At 36.4% G+C, this 16,759-nt stretch overlaps 1 protein-coding gene across 1 annotated transcript in view; it reads left to right on the plus strand.

Moving 5' to 3' along the window:
- Nucleotides 1-16,759, plus strand: part of CALCR (calcitonin receptor) — a 64,870-nt gene that overhangs the window by 14,211 nt on the left and 33,900 nt on the right. The window contains 4 exon segments of the mRNA XM_054505292.2: nt 2,205-2,317; nt 5,457-5,552; nt 12,004-12,044; nt 13,154-13,280. Of these exon segments, the coding sequence (XP_054361267.1) occupies nt 2,205-2,317; nt 5,457-5,552; nt 12,004-12,044; nt 13,154-13,280 (377 nt within the window).

Genomic DNA, 16,759 nt, shown 5'->3' on the forward strand with positions numbered 1-16,759 from the left:
GTGACATCGGAACAAAATAATATCTCCTAGAGTCTTGTCCATGATTGGAATGGATTTTTTCAGGAGGAACACCCCTTCCTCCTCCATAGAATATATTTTGCCTTATATAGCTAAATAACTTTGTTTAAAACAATAAGCTACTTTCTGACAATAGAAGATAAAATGCTTCGTTACAAACCACTTTTTTAAAATAGCAAATAAGCTTGGAATGGTCATCATCGACATCAATATCAGTTTTTCTATGCTGATTAGTGCTAACCCTTTTTGAAATATTATTGGTGTCCAATGGTGATTTGTTAAATAGTTTTTGTCCAGTGACTGTCTCAGCAAATTCACAATTTAAAATTTTTCTATTTAACTTTCTAACAAATTGACATTAAGCAATGATGATTCTAATAGGTTTCTTGAAAACATCTTTTGCTTGAAAAATGTGTTTTTTCAGCCACTTGAAATAATTGTTGGAGTACATACAGACAAATCTACAATTTTTAGTTTGAATCTTGTGTTTAGTTTGGTAGTACCTGTTTCAGTCATACAGTAAAAAATTTTGAATTATACTTAAAAACTGCCAAAGATAAAAGAATTTTCATACTAGCCATTAGCATATTGATTGACTAACCAGAACTACTGATAGAAAATTATTTTAAATATTATCAGACCTCAGTGATATTTCAGACAAGTTTTTTTACATGAATTGTCTTCTTAGCCTTTAAAACAATAATAGTAGCCTCCAAATATTAGTATGTGATTCAGACTTCCACATTTCTGCTAAAACAAATAAACAAACAAACAAAAAAAACCCCAGAAGTCATACATAAAAGGGTTATCCATTGGTGTGACAGCTCTTTACCTTTGCCAATGAAGAAAAATGCTTCAAAAATATTTTTCCCAAAAAATTATCAAAATTCAAAATTTTTGAAGGTTCCAAATACACTGGCAAAATCTTTTTGCATATTATGCCAATTTGGGGTTACTATATGATCTCTGAGGCAATAAACACATTGCAGAGGTACTTCGGAGAACTAGGGAAAGTCTGAATAACTCAGATTAAATTTGGCAAGTGCATTCATTTTAACGTTCACTTGTTCATTATTTCTATTTTATTTAATTCAATTTTTTTTCTTCCAATTGTGTAGCCAATCAGATTCGAATTTTAATACTATCTTGCAGTCAACCAAATTAGTTATGATTCTTTGGGTCACTGAATGAAGTGTAGATAACTTTGTCGCAGGACTATGAAGCTTCATACAGAGCTTAGTAGCCCCGCAATAGCTTTGGAATCAAATAGACTAGACCTGGATTTGACCCCTGGCCTTTCTACTTGCTATCTGTGGAAGGGGAATTCACTTAACTTCTCTGACCCTCAGTTCCCTCATATGTACAATGGGAAGACCAATACCCATCTTAAAGGGCCATTATTAACGTTGAAGAAGACGATTCTGCAAAGTGCTTAGCACAACACCCGGCCCATAGCAAAGTAGAGATCTTTAATATGCCAATCCAGCCAAATCAGCAAATTTCACTATCACCTAAGAGTTGATTCAATAAGTAAATAGTGAAGGCTAAATCTATAAATCCCTAATATGCCCTCTGTGGGATCAAGAGAAATAATTCAAATGAAATCTTTTTGAGAAGCATAAAAATGATTCCTTGATACATCCTTTAGTTTAGGACTTCTTTGTTTTATTGGACTTAACTATATGAAATTGCCAGTATTTGACCATCTGACCCACAAAAACTGCAGTTTCATACAGTCAACCTAATAAATATATATTGCATATAAATGAAGAAAAGTATGGTCTTGCCATTTTCACATAGTTCCTCTCTAAAATCAGAAACGTAAGGTTAAAAAATAGGAGGCACGGTATAGGTAGCACTTTTTAGTGCGATGGACCCGATATTAAATCCCAGCTGACCCACTCTCTAGTGATTTCAAACTCTATAACCTCTCTCACTCCCTGCTTCCTGCTTATAAAGTGGAGATAGCAACATCGGCTTTACATGGCTTTGCTGAAGATAAAATGAGACAACACATACTAAAACATCTTATAAAATGTATGATTCAGGGTAGTTTCCTTTGACTTATATTCACATTCAAGTTCTATAAAGTGATTAACTCTGTGGAATGGCTTTTAATAAAGCTTTATTTTTCCTTCTTGGTATTTTGAGATCACAATGTAATAACTGTTATGTTTCATTAACAGAAAAGGTTACAAAATACTGTGATGAGAACGGGGATTGGTATAAACATCCTGAGAACAATCGAACCTGGTCCAACTACACTATGTGTAATGCTTTCACTCCTGAGAAACTGAAGGTAAGTTCTATTTCACATTTCGGTATTGGGTGAGAATGCCATTATTTTTACATAGAAATGAATGCATAACTTTAAAATACCTGCTACCAAGAAGCCAACCTATTCTATAGAAGGAAATCAGATCATGGCCTGTGAGTTCTAGGGACTCTATGAAGTAGCATTAGAGAAAATGACATTTTACTTCTTGGTTGGCACTTGGTATCAAAGAGTTCCATGAGAATCAGGGCATTCATAACGAGGGAAATAGTGTCCATGGAAGAGAGATGGGATTCCCCATGATGCCAGATATTAGGCAGCATTTCCAGGGACTCTCTAAGATCTCTCTTCTACCGGAAGAGTCCCAAAATTACAGATCTTTTCCCCCAAGTCACAAAGTGACAGTTGCCTCCTATTCCCTGCCCCAAGATGCCCATTATAGTCTTACTATCCAGTCTTGAAGGAACCCTTAGAATCTGGCTTCTCATCTACCTATTGATACAGGTGTGGCAGTTTAGTCCATTCTGATTTGTTGGTATTTGTGTCTTACCGTCTGTTAAATATTCATAATATCATCTCTGCTTGGAAACATTTAAGCCAATGGGAAAAACCCAGATACCTACTCTCCAAGTACATGAGAAATCTGAAAAAAATCACTAAGCGCACAATCAGCCTCCTCTCCCCACCGTGCTGGCAGAAACGGTCAGTCAGTATTTAACCACACAGGCTATCCCTGAGCAGCCCTGGTGCTACAACGGAAACCTATTGTTCCCTTCAAAGATAGGCCTGGATACTAAGTTATTACTAAGTTGGAAGCTAAAAGCCCATCAGTGCTTCTGTTTGCTATAGAGCAGATTTAGGAGTATAGAAAAATTTCCTTTTGTTTAAAACAAAACAAGCAAGAACAAAAAGTAAACAAGACGAATAGGTAGCTTAGAGACCAGTTGACTAGAGACCAGAGGAATATCTTGTCACAGACACAGGCTGGGGGCACCAAATCCCGTCACCTCTTCACAAATTACTTAGTCACCCCCCTGAGAATCAGATGCATGTCTACATCCTAATGGAGAGCTATTTACTTAATAAGATCTGATGGAAATTACATGTCACCAAGAAAGGAATTTCTGAATGAGTCCTGATTATGATTTTACAGAAAAAAATTATAAACCTGTTACCTGAATTGTTACAAAGAGTGCTGATCCAAATAAATAATTCTTAGTGCTGCCATATTTGACCTCACTCTGGCCATGTCTGAGAAAATAGAAATAAAGTACTTTAAGAATAAATGTTCCCCTCCAAGAACCTAACATAATGATTGAAATTCTTTGCACAAATCTTCCAGCTATATCTGGGCAAAAAAAAAAAAAAAAAAAAGGTGGAGAAACCAACTTAGAATTTATCTAAAAAAAAAAAAAAGAAGAAGCACTTCTCAGTCTTAAGAATGACACCAAGAGGGCGCCTGGGTGGCTCAGTTGGTTAAGCGACTGCCTTCGGCTCAGGTCATGATCCTGGAGTCCCGGGATCGAGTCCCGCATCGGGCTCCCTGCTCAGCAGGGAGTCTGCTTCTCCCTCTGACCCTCCCCCCTCTCATGTACTCTCTCTCTCTCAAATAAATAAATAAAATCTTAAAAAAAAAAAAAGAATGACACCAAGAATGGCAACTAAATTATGAGCTGTTGGTTTAATCTTACACATTTAGACAACTTTATTTCAGAAGAATAAATATTTTTTAAAGTATTCTGGAGGCAACTGAAAGAAAATGAATTAGGTTATATAAAGTTTTCTTAGAAATAAAATATACAGAGATAAAAATAAAATAGTGACAGAGGTTAGGGGCATGGCTTGCATATCCAAATAAAAAACAGTATTTTAAATAGCAAGGGGATCTATATGGTGAACTATTTAAAAGGAAGAACTCTTAGAAAGTGCCACTCCTGGTTTTGTCTAGTGGTGAAGTTAGAAAAGTAGCCAGAAAATGAATTGGTGGGAGAAAAGACAGGAGCTGAGTATTTGTTTTCTTGCAAAGATTCCTAAATACTTTCTAAGAAAGGGAGTATCAGCTATTTTGAAGTCTTCATCAGCTCTAGCTATAAACCCATTATTCCAACTTGGTCATCATTTCTGCAAGGATAAAAAGGGTGCTGTTAGGAGAGTAGTTTATCAGTGAAAGTGGCAAATAATATGTAAATGCCCCATCAAGTGGTACAACAGCCACAATTCAGGAGACGTTGATTAGTTCATTTTGAAATTCTAACGCCTAGAAAGGCAATATTTTTTTCTGTCCAGCATTAATGCACATCACCAAACAAAAGACTCTGCAGGCTCCAAGAGCCTTTTAGCAGAATCAGTGCTTCCATATCAGGCTCTTCACAAGGAAATTGACAAGAATCAAATGTTGAAGGGTAATGCTTTGTACATAAATGCCACAATTCTCCCAGGAATTAAAAAAGCTTCATAGAAATTATCCAACTTACCTACACTGCATTTGTACCATATGTTCTATTGATTATTAAGTGGTATCAGCTTTTGCTTTATGCTTTATGTGGTTTGAGTTTATATTATTAGGTGAATAGAAATTAAAAATTGTTTTGTCTTCCTGACTTAACATCTGGACCTTTATGATATGATACTAGTTATCTTGTGGTTAGTGTTTACCTAGATCATCTTTTCCCATCCTTTTATATTCAGTATTTCTGCATCCCAGTAGTTAATGATGTTTCTTATAAGCAGCACATAATTGTTTTAAAAATCATTTAGTTTTGACCAAATTATTTTAGAGAAGAGGACTACTGAGATCCAGAGGGGGGAAGTGACTGACTTATGAGAGTCACACAAAGACTTAATGATTAGTACTCCAAGTAAAGAACAGAGTTGATGAATCCAGTCTTACGTTCTTCCCACCACATCATGCATCTTCTAATATAACTGGTAATCTTATAATATTTAACCTGTTAACCCCAAATACTATGATTCAATATAATTTCTCTGAAACATTTGTTATAATTTTAGAAGATTTTTTTTAAAGGATGAGAACAGTTGTTGGTTTACACTGATATTAAAAATAGAAACTATTTTCCCTCCTCTATTATCATTTATTTGCCTGTTTATTTTTATAACTGTTTTGTTGTTGTTGTTGTTGTTGTTGTTGTTGTTGTTGTTCCAGAATGCATACGTTCTGTACTACTTGGCTATCGTGGGCCATTCTTTGTCGATTTTCACCTTGGTGATTTCACTGGGGATTTTCGTGTTTTTCAAGTAAGTACCCTCATAGCATCTGCTTTTTATTTTCTTCTTTAAGGTACTGAAATAAATGGCAAACTGCAAGAGTTAGGGGAAGGGTGGTCTTCTGCAAACCACAAGAGAAATGCAGCACTGGGAGTTATGAAGTAGCAAGGAAAATGAAATTAATTAAAACATGCTTTTTAACGCTATCTCTAAGGAAAATAAGATGGATTCAGATAATTTTCAAAGGTAATATGATTCTTCCCAAAATGAAACAGTCCTGTGAGCCCATAGGTACACTGTGTTAACATGTGAAAGGCTCCACTTACCATGGCTAAGGTTGCAGGAGGAACTGAGGAGAGGCTCCTCTTCCTTCTTTCACCCTCATCCTAAAATATGGAGGCCATGGCCAGAAGCTCAAATGCACCTTGTCTAATTATGAGTTTATCATAGGTGGATTTGGCTGGAAGAGAAGTGTGGCTAGGGAGCCCAGAATAGTGTTTAGCCATAGAAGGAAGGTAAGGCTCCCTTCTGGTCCTGACTCACTCAGCTGGGACCAAGGAGAATCTCTGGAAGAAGAGTTAAGTGTCAATGTTTTGCCCTTGCAAACTGAGCATCTTCAACCACAGTTATCTTCTAACACTCTGAAGAGTAAAATCTCAATGAGGTTTCTATTCCGAGGCCATGTCTGTGCACTTGATTGCATTACCTATGGCAAAATGATTAAGTTGGTATAAATATTGATTTTGAAATAACGGAGAATTTAAAACATTGAATCTGTTTTTTCAGGAATGACTTCATCATGCATGTGAGATGTTAATGTATGTTAAATTCAGTCCTAGAAATGTCCTAAATTTAGTGTGATTTCTTTAAATCAAAGGCAGGAGGCACTACATTACCCTTTCGTGAGAATTCTGACTAATGTCTATACTACTGGGCTGTCTCCTTCTACTAATATGTTCTTTAGTCGTGGTGGTATTATACAAATGGTCAAGAAAAGCTCCTTCATAGGCTCAGACTAAAATAATCCTCCACACTTTAAAGATGTGATAATGTAACTAAATATATAATGTAACTAAATATCCAGTGATTCATACATAGTATAACAGAATCTTAATTTGATTCTTGTTAAAATATTATCATGATACTACTAAAGAAAATTAAGCCAAGGGGAGAATCACCTGTAAGCACACCCTGAACACAACTACTATTATTATTTTTCCCTTGATCCTTTTTAATCTTTGTCTTCATCTTATACCATTATCACATTAGGTCTATATCTTATATAGTCAAGGTTCTTACTCTGACCAAGCAATGTAACTGAATGCAATTTTTTCTTAACTGAATAATAAATAATAGTAAACAAATAAATAATAATTTAAATTAACATGAGGTCCTTCCATATATGGTTTAACTGGAGAAAGATAAACACAAAGCAACAAGATATAAGGGATTAATTCCTAGAATTAGAAGAGTATTTTCAATTATAATGATCAGAATGCATCAGAATAAACACATAGCATGATTAATCTTGGAATTTCTATTCATTTTTCAACTGCACTTGACCACGGTGAATAAATACATCATGATGGCTCCCATACAACTTTGATTAAAAAGTCTGTCACTAAAAGTCTAACCTTTAAAATTTTTAATATAGCCATTAAAAAAATTGAAAGAAAAAAATTGAAAGAAACAGCCCCCAAATTTGTAATGGTGCAGCTAATAAATGTATGCAGGAGTTTAAAGATAAAAAAATGTCAACCGGACATTTCTTAGTTCTTTATTTCTGCAGTCATTTAAATAAGTGATGAGATGTGAGAGCCAAATCAGCTAAGAAAATAAGAATATTCCTTCAACACTCATTTCTGTATGAAGCCACTGAAGATGTGTGTTTAAAAGTGCAGCACATAAGTAAAGTAAAATATTTCTCAAATCCAGTTAGACCCAGAACAAAATTAATCTGGTTGAACCCTTAAGAGAATTTGGGGGCAGATTGTCTAGAAAGCATCTAATTTTGTCCTCCTGTCTCTCAATTCCAAAAGCCTACCAAACAGCAACTTAAATCTTAGGAGGAAAATCAAGTCTTATTGATTTATAATCTGAATACGGTAATGGGAAGACAGAAACTGAAATAGTTTGTTCTCCAGAGTGCACACAACCGGAGACGGTTAGGATATGAAAAACACACATGCTGAGATCTAAAAGCAGTCACATCTGATTTTTATACTTGTTCTTAATTTTATCTTAAACCTACCCAAACTAAAAATATCAAGGGCATCCGTTTTCTTCAAATTAAAGTATGAAAAAAAAATTAAAGTATGCTTCTGAATCTTCAGATTTTTTCTGTACATTTGCATTTCATAAATATTAAGAGTGAAAAAATAAAAAAGGTAATTCTGATCTATCACTGGGTTTTATCTTTTAATTACCAGTATTTTCCCAGAATTGTTTTCAAATGCTCAACATCACCCTTAAAGTCTTTACTGCATATTACAATGGAAGCTTTTATGATTTATGTGCTTAAATGGTATCATCTGTGTGAAACCTGAGCAAAAATATAATCATCACTCCCTTGCTTAATTCTACATTCCCAGGCTTGAGTTTTTCTGCAAAATCTAATCAATTTCATAAAACTTTCATGAAACCAAAATGAGAAGTTACACCCGGCTCCACTTTTGAGACCTAATGCCCCATTCATAATCATCCCATTGAAATCTCACTCTCAACTCATAAAATGTGCCTTATAGGGTCTATAAAAAGGAATAACCCTGCAGGTGTCCCCCTCAAACCAGCAGGCTAAGAAAGCCTGCAGAGGAATTTAAAGTTACTAAATATATGGGAGGCTGTGGAACTGCCAATACTTTGCTGCTAAAAATCTAGGAAATTACTCATATATATACTCATTTTCTTTGCAGGAAAAAAATAGTTAGGAGCAACAATACAGAGAGGGATTAAATAGAAACATCAAATTTATTCAGCAAGACTCCTCACTACTAGATGCCAATAGTAAATGTCAACAAGAGAGTTAAGATGAAGATACCCTTAGGGAAGACTGTCTTGAGAAAGTCACATAAGTGGCCATTTATTTGTGTTTGTTCCCTGGCCATTTAAGCAAGTTTGCAATTAAATTCGCTTATCCCATCAGTTCCACTTAGAATGTATCAGTTGACATTTCTGTGGAATCGTCCTAAATTACTAAAACATCTCACTGTTTTCTCTCAAGAAAGCACCACAATCGAACATTCATTAACATCCATTTTGACTACTTGATACTCATGCCTTACTGATTGTTAAATTTTGAATATTAATTACTCTTGCCTGAAAATGAATAGAGATGTACGTTCGAAGGCAGGAGGTGTCTTTATTGCCTTGCATTGTCTATGTTACATTACATTAGCCATACCAGCACAAAAGAAGGATTTCCACAGGGACCTCCAGAAGCAATACTGATTCCTCTCTACTCACTCAGTATGCCCTAGTATTCTCTGTCACATCTACATAGTGGATGGAGAGATAACACTTTATCTTGTACTTGTATAGTAGCCACTATTCTACATCTCTGGTTGCCTTCCTATTGCTCCAGAAAACCCACTAAATCAATGGCACCAAGGATAGCTAGCCTCCTTTCGCCCAACCCAACCCTTGACCTGACTGGACACAAAAGATAACTGTCACTCACGTCTTAGCAAACTGTTCACTCATAGAACAGAAGTAATAGGAAAAGAAGCAAGAATTATGATTGAAAAGGAGTTCCTTAAGGATAAGGATTTTGTGCTAAATCCAAAGGTATAAAGTCTCTTGTCAGAGAGGAAAGATGTATAAGATACTGGGTTTCTAGGTAAAGGAAAGCTATAACTGCTTGTACCAGTCACAGCAGTTATACCAACGCATATTTTCGCATGCACCAGTAAACTCAAAACAACTTTTACTTGTTTTATTACTTGCTTCTTTCCTTATTTACTTTGAATGTGACTATCGAAACTACTTTGAATGTGACTTCGAAATGAATGTTCGATTTCAAAGTATTGAAAGTCACATTCAAAGAAATCCTTCTTTTGTGCTGGTATGGCTAATGTAATGTAACATAGACAATGCAAGGCAATAAAGACACCCCCTGCCTTCCAACGTACATCTCTATTCATTTTACAGTCTTATAAAGAACTGAACACTGCTGTTCCTTATGCTGTGATATCAAACTGGTTTATGCAATCTGCAAAACTCAAGGCAAATATTCAATGTCTCCTCATACAACTACAAGCTCCCCCAAATCACACACATACATACATACATAGGCTCCCAATTACTTGAAACATTTTTTAGTGTGGAAGATTTACACTAAGTAAACTAAAACCATGAAAATAACATTTAGTTTTAGCCTTAAAATATGGCATCTTGAGATTCATACCTAAGTAAATCATTATCTCTTCCTCACATATGAGTGACACTTTGGTTGGGCCAAGACAGAAGTAGATTATGTTGTCTTATCCTGCTATTAGAGAATCTATAGTACTTGGGGTTCCCTGTCATTCAAAAAGGAAGCAATGTTCGGTCTATCTAAATACCTATTTCTTTTCATCAAGAGGAATGAAGTATAGCTAACATCAGGTTTGTGCTATTTTCTACTTAAGACATTTCAGATCTGACAGATCATGTTCATTCAAGCAACAAGACATTTGCATTGAGAACAATTGAATACCTAATTACTTACGTTAAGTTCAGTTAATCTCTTTAGCATCCTATACCTCTCCTTCAGAACAGTTATCCTAATAAGAGTAAATAAACAATTATGTAGCATACAAGGTCCCTGTAAACAGAAGCTGTCTGTTTTGTTCACCCATATATCCCTAGCATCTACCAGAAGGTCTGAATCATACGGTAATGTGTGTTGGATTATTAAATGGGTACACAGTAATATGTGTTGGATTACTGAATGAATTTTAATAAACTTAAAGTACCTCTAACTTGCTTCAAAAAGCTGAGTGTAAATGTCATCAAGTAAGTGTAATAAAATTTTTTAAACTCAATAAGCAGAAATTATATTGAAACTTCAAGACACAGAAACTCATATTCTATACTAGTCATATTCTTCCTTTGGAGACTAACAGTTTATCTGGCTTTAAACCAGATAATTTTCTCATTATGTACATAATACTGCACTGGATATAGGTTTTCCCTACTGTTGAACAACAGCATAATGTCCAATATTAGTTAGCTAATACCTATAGCAAGAACTTGGCAAATGTTCAGTATGATACAAAGTATAAGATATGAGACAATCTAGCATTTAATGTAATTTTCTGATGTACTGGAAACCTGTTTACTGGTCACAGCTTGAAGAAGAAAACCACTCTTATGTAAAGATTTTTAATTTAAAAACATGAGTATCAAACCCTGCAAGGCATCAGACACTCCTCTAGGTGGACAAAACAAATTCCTTTAGCACCCCCACTCTGGTGAGAAAAAAAGAGAAAATAAGAGTCAATAAAGAGATAGATGTTATGTCAGGAGGTGGTGTTAAGAACAAAACATAATAAAGCAGGGATGAAAGGGCCAGGGAGTAATAAGCTAGCAGCAGAGGAAGTATATTTTTGATTTACACACTAGATTGAGCATTAACCAGTCCTTTAAACTGATGTCGTACACCGGCAGATTATTGAACTCTACCTAGTTAAAAGAAAACCAGGCACGAGAATAGCGGCACTGTTTGATGCATTCATCCATACTCTTTTTTTTTTTTTAAGTTTTTTTAATTTATTTATTTGACAGGGACACAGCAAGAGAGGGAACACAAGCAGGGGGAGCGGGAGAGGAGAAGCAGGCTTCCCGCTGAGCAGGGAGCCTGATGCAGGGCTGGATCCTAGGACCCTGGGATCATGACCTGAGCTGAAGGCAGATGCTTAACGACTGAGCCACCCAGGCGCCCCCCTCCATACTCTTTAGTTCTGGATAATGTCAACTGTTGTTGGTTTAAGCCAGGCTGAATCCAATAATGAGACCACAGATATTTGCCCCCCAGTGAGAAGAACTATAAAATGCCATATGACTCTATGGAAAATGGCAGGTCACAGGTTTAATGTAGCAGTTGCAATATTGAAGAGTTTATGCAATATAAATGGGTATGATGTTTCACATAAATAATTTTTTCTTTTTAAAGCCTTAAGTTTGCAACCTACTTTTAGAGTACTATTATAAAACCAATTAGGTTTGGTTTATTTAACAGAGCTTTCTGCTGCCAAAGAAAGTAGTACATGGATGTGTGTGTGCGTGTGTGTGTGTGTGTGTGTGTGTGTGTGGAAGTTCTTCTCTAAACCCTTCCTGGATATAAAGTTCTGCATTCTATCCCTACTCAACAAGTTGCAAATTTTAAAATATTCTGTATTAACAATTTATTAATGGTTTTGCTTCCTGAAAGTTGAAAGATGTAGCTACAATAATCAAAATATGCTCTAACAGATGCCCTCATTACTGAAACCTACTTTTTACTACAGGTAATTGCATTTTCTTTTGATTTGAAATTTAGGAAAGCATTGTAAATAAACCCAGACCATTCTCATATTTCATCTTTCCCCAGAATTCCCTTTTCAAAATTCCTGGAATCCTAACTTTCTTCCATGAAGATTTTTTAGGAATAGTTACTGTGATCAATCATTGGCATCATTAACTGAATGTTTTAAATTTTCACATTATGTTAAACATTTTTTGACTGGATCAATTATGGTAAATGCAAGATTTTTGTTCATCAAGGATAATCATTCCAATTTTGTTGTAGCCATCCTGCAGGGCTCTCTCCATTTGCATCAAAAAGTGAAATAGAATATTCAAACTAATGTTTATTTATGTGCTCATTCACACAAATACATATGTACAAGCTTATGAAGTGGAGGAGCAAGGAATGAAAAATCCAACAAATTGTTTAGTATCCAAAAGGTGGGAAATGGCTATGCCAACAAGCAGCAGCACTTGGATGGGTTTCATCAGATGCAAACCACAATATGCCTCATAATGAGATCAAATTTGAGCCTATTTAGAATTCTCTGTGTCTCAGCTCCACCATCAGGAGGATGTGGAAAGGGAGAATCACAGAGTTGATTCTAGTTGGAATATGAGAAATAAGATGTTAGAAGAAATGGCAAAAGAGAAGAATGACAGAGACTTAATGAAGTCTGGGATGGGTCGGGGACACAAATTCAGTACTTTGTCAAGGGCAGCCTTGGTTCTGACTTCATGCTCTGTTATCCCATTTGCCACATGATTTCTGCCTGGTTACATCAATGAATATTCGACTTTTCATCTGAAGCACACTCCAAACCCTAATGGTTTCTCTTGTAAGAGTCCTTCTCTTAATTAATTTCATGACATTTGTTATAATTAAAAGTGATTTTATCACTCACTCTTTCAGTTATTGTATGAAGTCACCCTGAGGACTGAAAACTATGAGCTACCGTGACTGGAAAACTGTTTGTAAAAATCAGGAAGTAAAGTGGTAATGAGTCTTAAAGATGGGACCAGCCTCACTTATTCCTACAGGTCTCTCACTGATTGCTAAAGGAAATATTACAAATATTACCAAAATATTTTTTTTCCAGGTCCTTCCACATTTTGGCACTGGTTAATGCTTTCTATTACATTTTCTTCCAGGAGCCTTGGCTGCCAAAGGGTGACTCTGCACAAGAACATGTTTCTGACTTACATTCTGAATTCTATGATTATCATCATCCACCTGGTTGAAGTCGTACCCAATGGAGAGCTTGTGAGAAGGGATCCGGTAAGCATTGCATGACTTGCTTGTGATTTACTCTTAAAGACATAGTCCCCATAAATAGTGAACATGCTGCTGTTGTCTGACTTAAACAGCTATTTACATGTGTGATCGGATTTACTTTTACAGTGGAATTTTGCATAAGGCATGGTGTGTCATTTCTATACAGTTATCGGAAGTAATTGCTATATGCAGTAGTAATGGGTTGGGAATAATTCAATCATAACCAAATAAGAATTGTACAACAAATCATGACTTTTTACTACTACTCAAAAAATGTATTCACATCTATGGGAAATTTACTGAGCACATCTTGTGAACATAGGCAGTACGAGGTGTACTAAGGCAGTGCCTCAGTGTGTCACTAATGGGTTACAGGTAAGCCTATATAGGAATGCCCTTAGTGTCCTGGCACTGGACTGGGCTTGTGCCAGTCAACTGAGCTATGAGTAGCTATGCATTTACTCTGGTAAGCCATATAAATACTGTCTTGAGTTGAAAAAGATTTAAATACCCCGAGCTCACTCACTCTCATCTCCCAGTCTCTGCTGATGATCCCCTTTAACTTAGCTTAGCCATAAATCAGAGGGCAAGGAAACCCTGATGGAGATGTACAGATGGGTTTCTCTGGGCCCAGGGCGGTGGGAGCAGGGTGGAGAGTGCATTTGAAAGCACAAACAGAAGCTATCTAGCACACAATGAATGACCAAGGGATATTTTCATTTTTGTTTCCCTGCTTAACTATGTTATGCAAGCATCTGTAGATAGCCTCATCTTTCAAAACTGGCATTTGACAGCTCTGCCAACCCAAAGACAAAAATGCATGAAATCTGCCCAGAGCATGCATCCTGCGTGACAGTGGCATGGCATGGGAAAGCAGCTTAATTTGGCTTCTAATGAATCCACAGTGTTAATAATTTTTGCAGTGTGAATATATCCAGAAGGATATTATGGGTCATCTTCTAAAACCATGGCATCTATTATCTGAGACAGTCTTATCTTACCTGCAGAATGTGATCCAATGCGTTTATCTTGATGAGTTTTCTTTTTTAATGTCAACTGATTTTAATAAAAATAATTTCATTTCATCTAGTCTTCCCAAGACCCCAGCAAAGAATGGATATTATTCCTATTATTAACTGAGAAAACTGAGGATCAGTGAAGGGACAGGTCCTCTGTACTGTGGTTATTTAGGGGTGGGATTCAAACCCAGACATGTCTCACTCAGAAGCCCACCCTCTCTTCTATATACCACATTGTGCCCTTGCTTTATTTCCTTAGGAAGATGTGTTCTTAAAGAAATGGGCTCAATTAAAAAAAAAAGAAATCTTGCCATTTGTAACAATGTGGATGGAACTAGAGAGTATTATGCTAAGCGAAATAAGTTAATCAGAGAAAGACAATTATCATATGACCTCACTCATATGTGGAATTTAAGAAACAAAACAGAGGATCATAGGGGAAGAGAGGATAAATAAAACAAGATGAAATCAGAGAGGGAAACAAACCATAAGAGACTCTTAATCATAGGAAACAAACTGAGGGTTGCTAGAGGGGGGCTGGGTGGGGGGATTGGGTAACTGGGTGATGGACATTAAGGAGGGCACGTGATGTAATGAATACTGGGTATTATATAAGACTGATGAATCACTGACCTCTACCTCTGAAACCAATAATACATGTTAGTTGAATTTAAATTTTTAAAAAAGTAAAAAAAAAAGAAAGAAAGAAATGGGCTGAACCATTCCAAAGTGGTAATTGTCCATATTTGGATACATACATTAGGGAAGCTGACTCCTATTAAGTGGTAGAAGCAATTAACTAAGCATTTCTCAGCAGAAAAGACTCAAATTTTTGGTTTCCCATATCCCATTAAGTGTGGAAATCCTTAAAAAGCTACTACTGTATGGAGGAGGCCAGGAAATGGCACTTTAGTCATTAAAGAATCAATGCAGTGCTCAGTCACAGTATAAAGTATTGTAAATTCTTGAGTAGGCTCTCTCCCATCACTCTTGTGGGGGTATCATACCCACGTGTCATTCCATCAGCCCACTCTCTAGAGGCTTGTAGGGTGAAGGGGGCTTCTCATCCATTGTAAGACCATACCAAACCTACTATCTTCCCTAATAGTCTAAATTCAGGATTTCTCTGGATTTGCTATTGAAATACAAAAGCCATTTAACCTTATCCATCAACAAGAAAAATAAAAACTGCCCTGTTTACTTCCAAGAGCTTGTCCTGGAGTCCCGAAAGAAGCATAAAGCTTTTAAAAATTCCCAAGGGCACAATATTGCAAATGATTGCTCACAGCGTTGCTGCTAACTCTTGCCCTATAACTAACGCCCTTGGTCTCTGCACTTGGCTTCCCTAACTCATCCATTAGTCGACTCATTGCTCTTAACAGTCTCATGAGTTATCATCACTGGATGTTTTCACGTTCATAGGACACTTTAGGGGCAGACGTGCCTATATACGTTGCCAGTCACCATGCACAGACTGCCTCCTAGCCACCACCAGGTCAACCCTGCTCTGCCTTGCAGCTTCTCTATTGCCTGGAAACCTATATTAAAGCCTCTAAGCAGATGTCTAGGGACCCAGTTCAACTACTATGCAGCTGATCTCCTGGGAGAATGTAAGTGTGAGCATAGAGGAGCCAGAGAAATTAACAGGAAGCTTTCTTATGGAGGAGTGAGGGTGGCTCTGTTGCACACATTAGGCACTCTCAAAGTGATCTAAGTTTGAAAATCAGGAAAGAAGCTTATCTTTATGGCATGACTAGCACGTGGTTCTGCCAATCAATATATTGTTAACCTAACAGACTTATTACTTTTAGCTATCCAAGAACACACTTCCTAGGGAAAAATTGTAAAATCTTGAAAGGTAGAATTTAATCCAATCAATCAAGTGTTTATTGAGTGCCCCAAACTCAAATTTTAGGCTTTAAGCTGAACTGAATTCATAGAATTTGGGAAACATAGCTATTTATGACAATCCCTAGAAATGGATCACACCTCATGTGGAAACGGTTTCCTATGTCTCGCAACCATACATGGGGGGTTCAGCCCTTTGTTTACCTATTTCCAAGTGTTTGCAAGATTTTTTTTAACAGAAAACAAAGGAGCAAAAAGACTGTGTGCCTGAAAGAGAAGCCTCATTCCTCTGAGGGCAGACCAAATGAGAATACACCACCAATAATAAGCCATTGACAGTGGGAAACAGGGAACGGTCATAATATGTGAACACCCTGTGCCTTCTTTCACATTTCCAAAAGTCTTTTTATTCCGTAAGACAAAATTTGGAAATTTGCACCTTTTACCAAATACGTATAAATAGTGTCGGCTAAAAAGAAATGGCTACAATGACAAAAATTAAATCATGTTTGTAAGTTGTGAAGCGTAATGCACTTGGCCCCCCAAAACTAGGTCATTTGTGTTTAGTATGTTTTCTATTTACAACAGTTATTGTTTTCCAGCGAGATCTTGCTA

The sequence above is a fragment of the Mirounga angustirostris genome, unplaced genomic scaffold (assembly GCF_029215605.1).
Source record: "Mirounga angustirostris isolate CCGP_5_RB_7025 unplaced genomic scaffold, mMirAng1.0.hap1 SCAF_12, whole genome shotgun sequence".
Lineage (NCBI taxonomy): Eukaryota > Metazoa > Chordata > Mammalia > Carnivora > Phocidae > Mirounga > Mirounga angustirostris.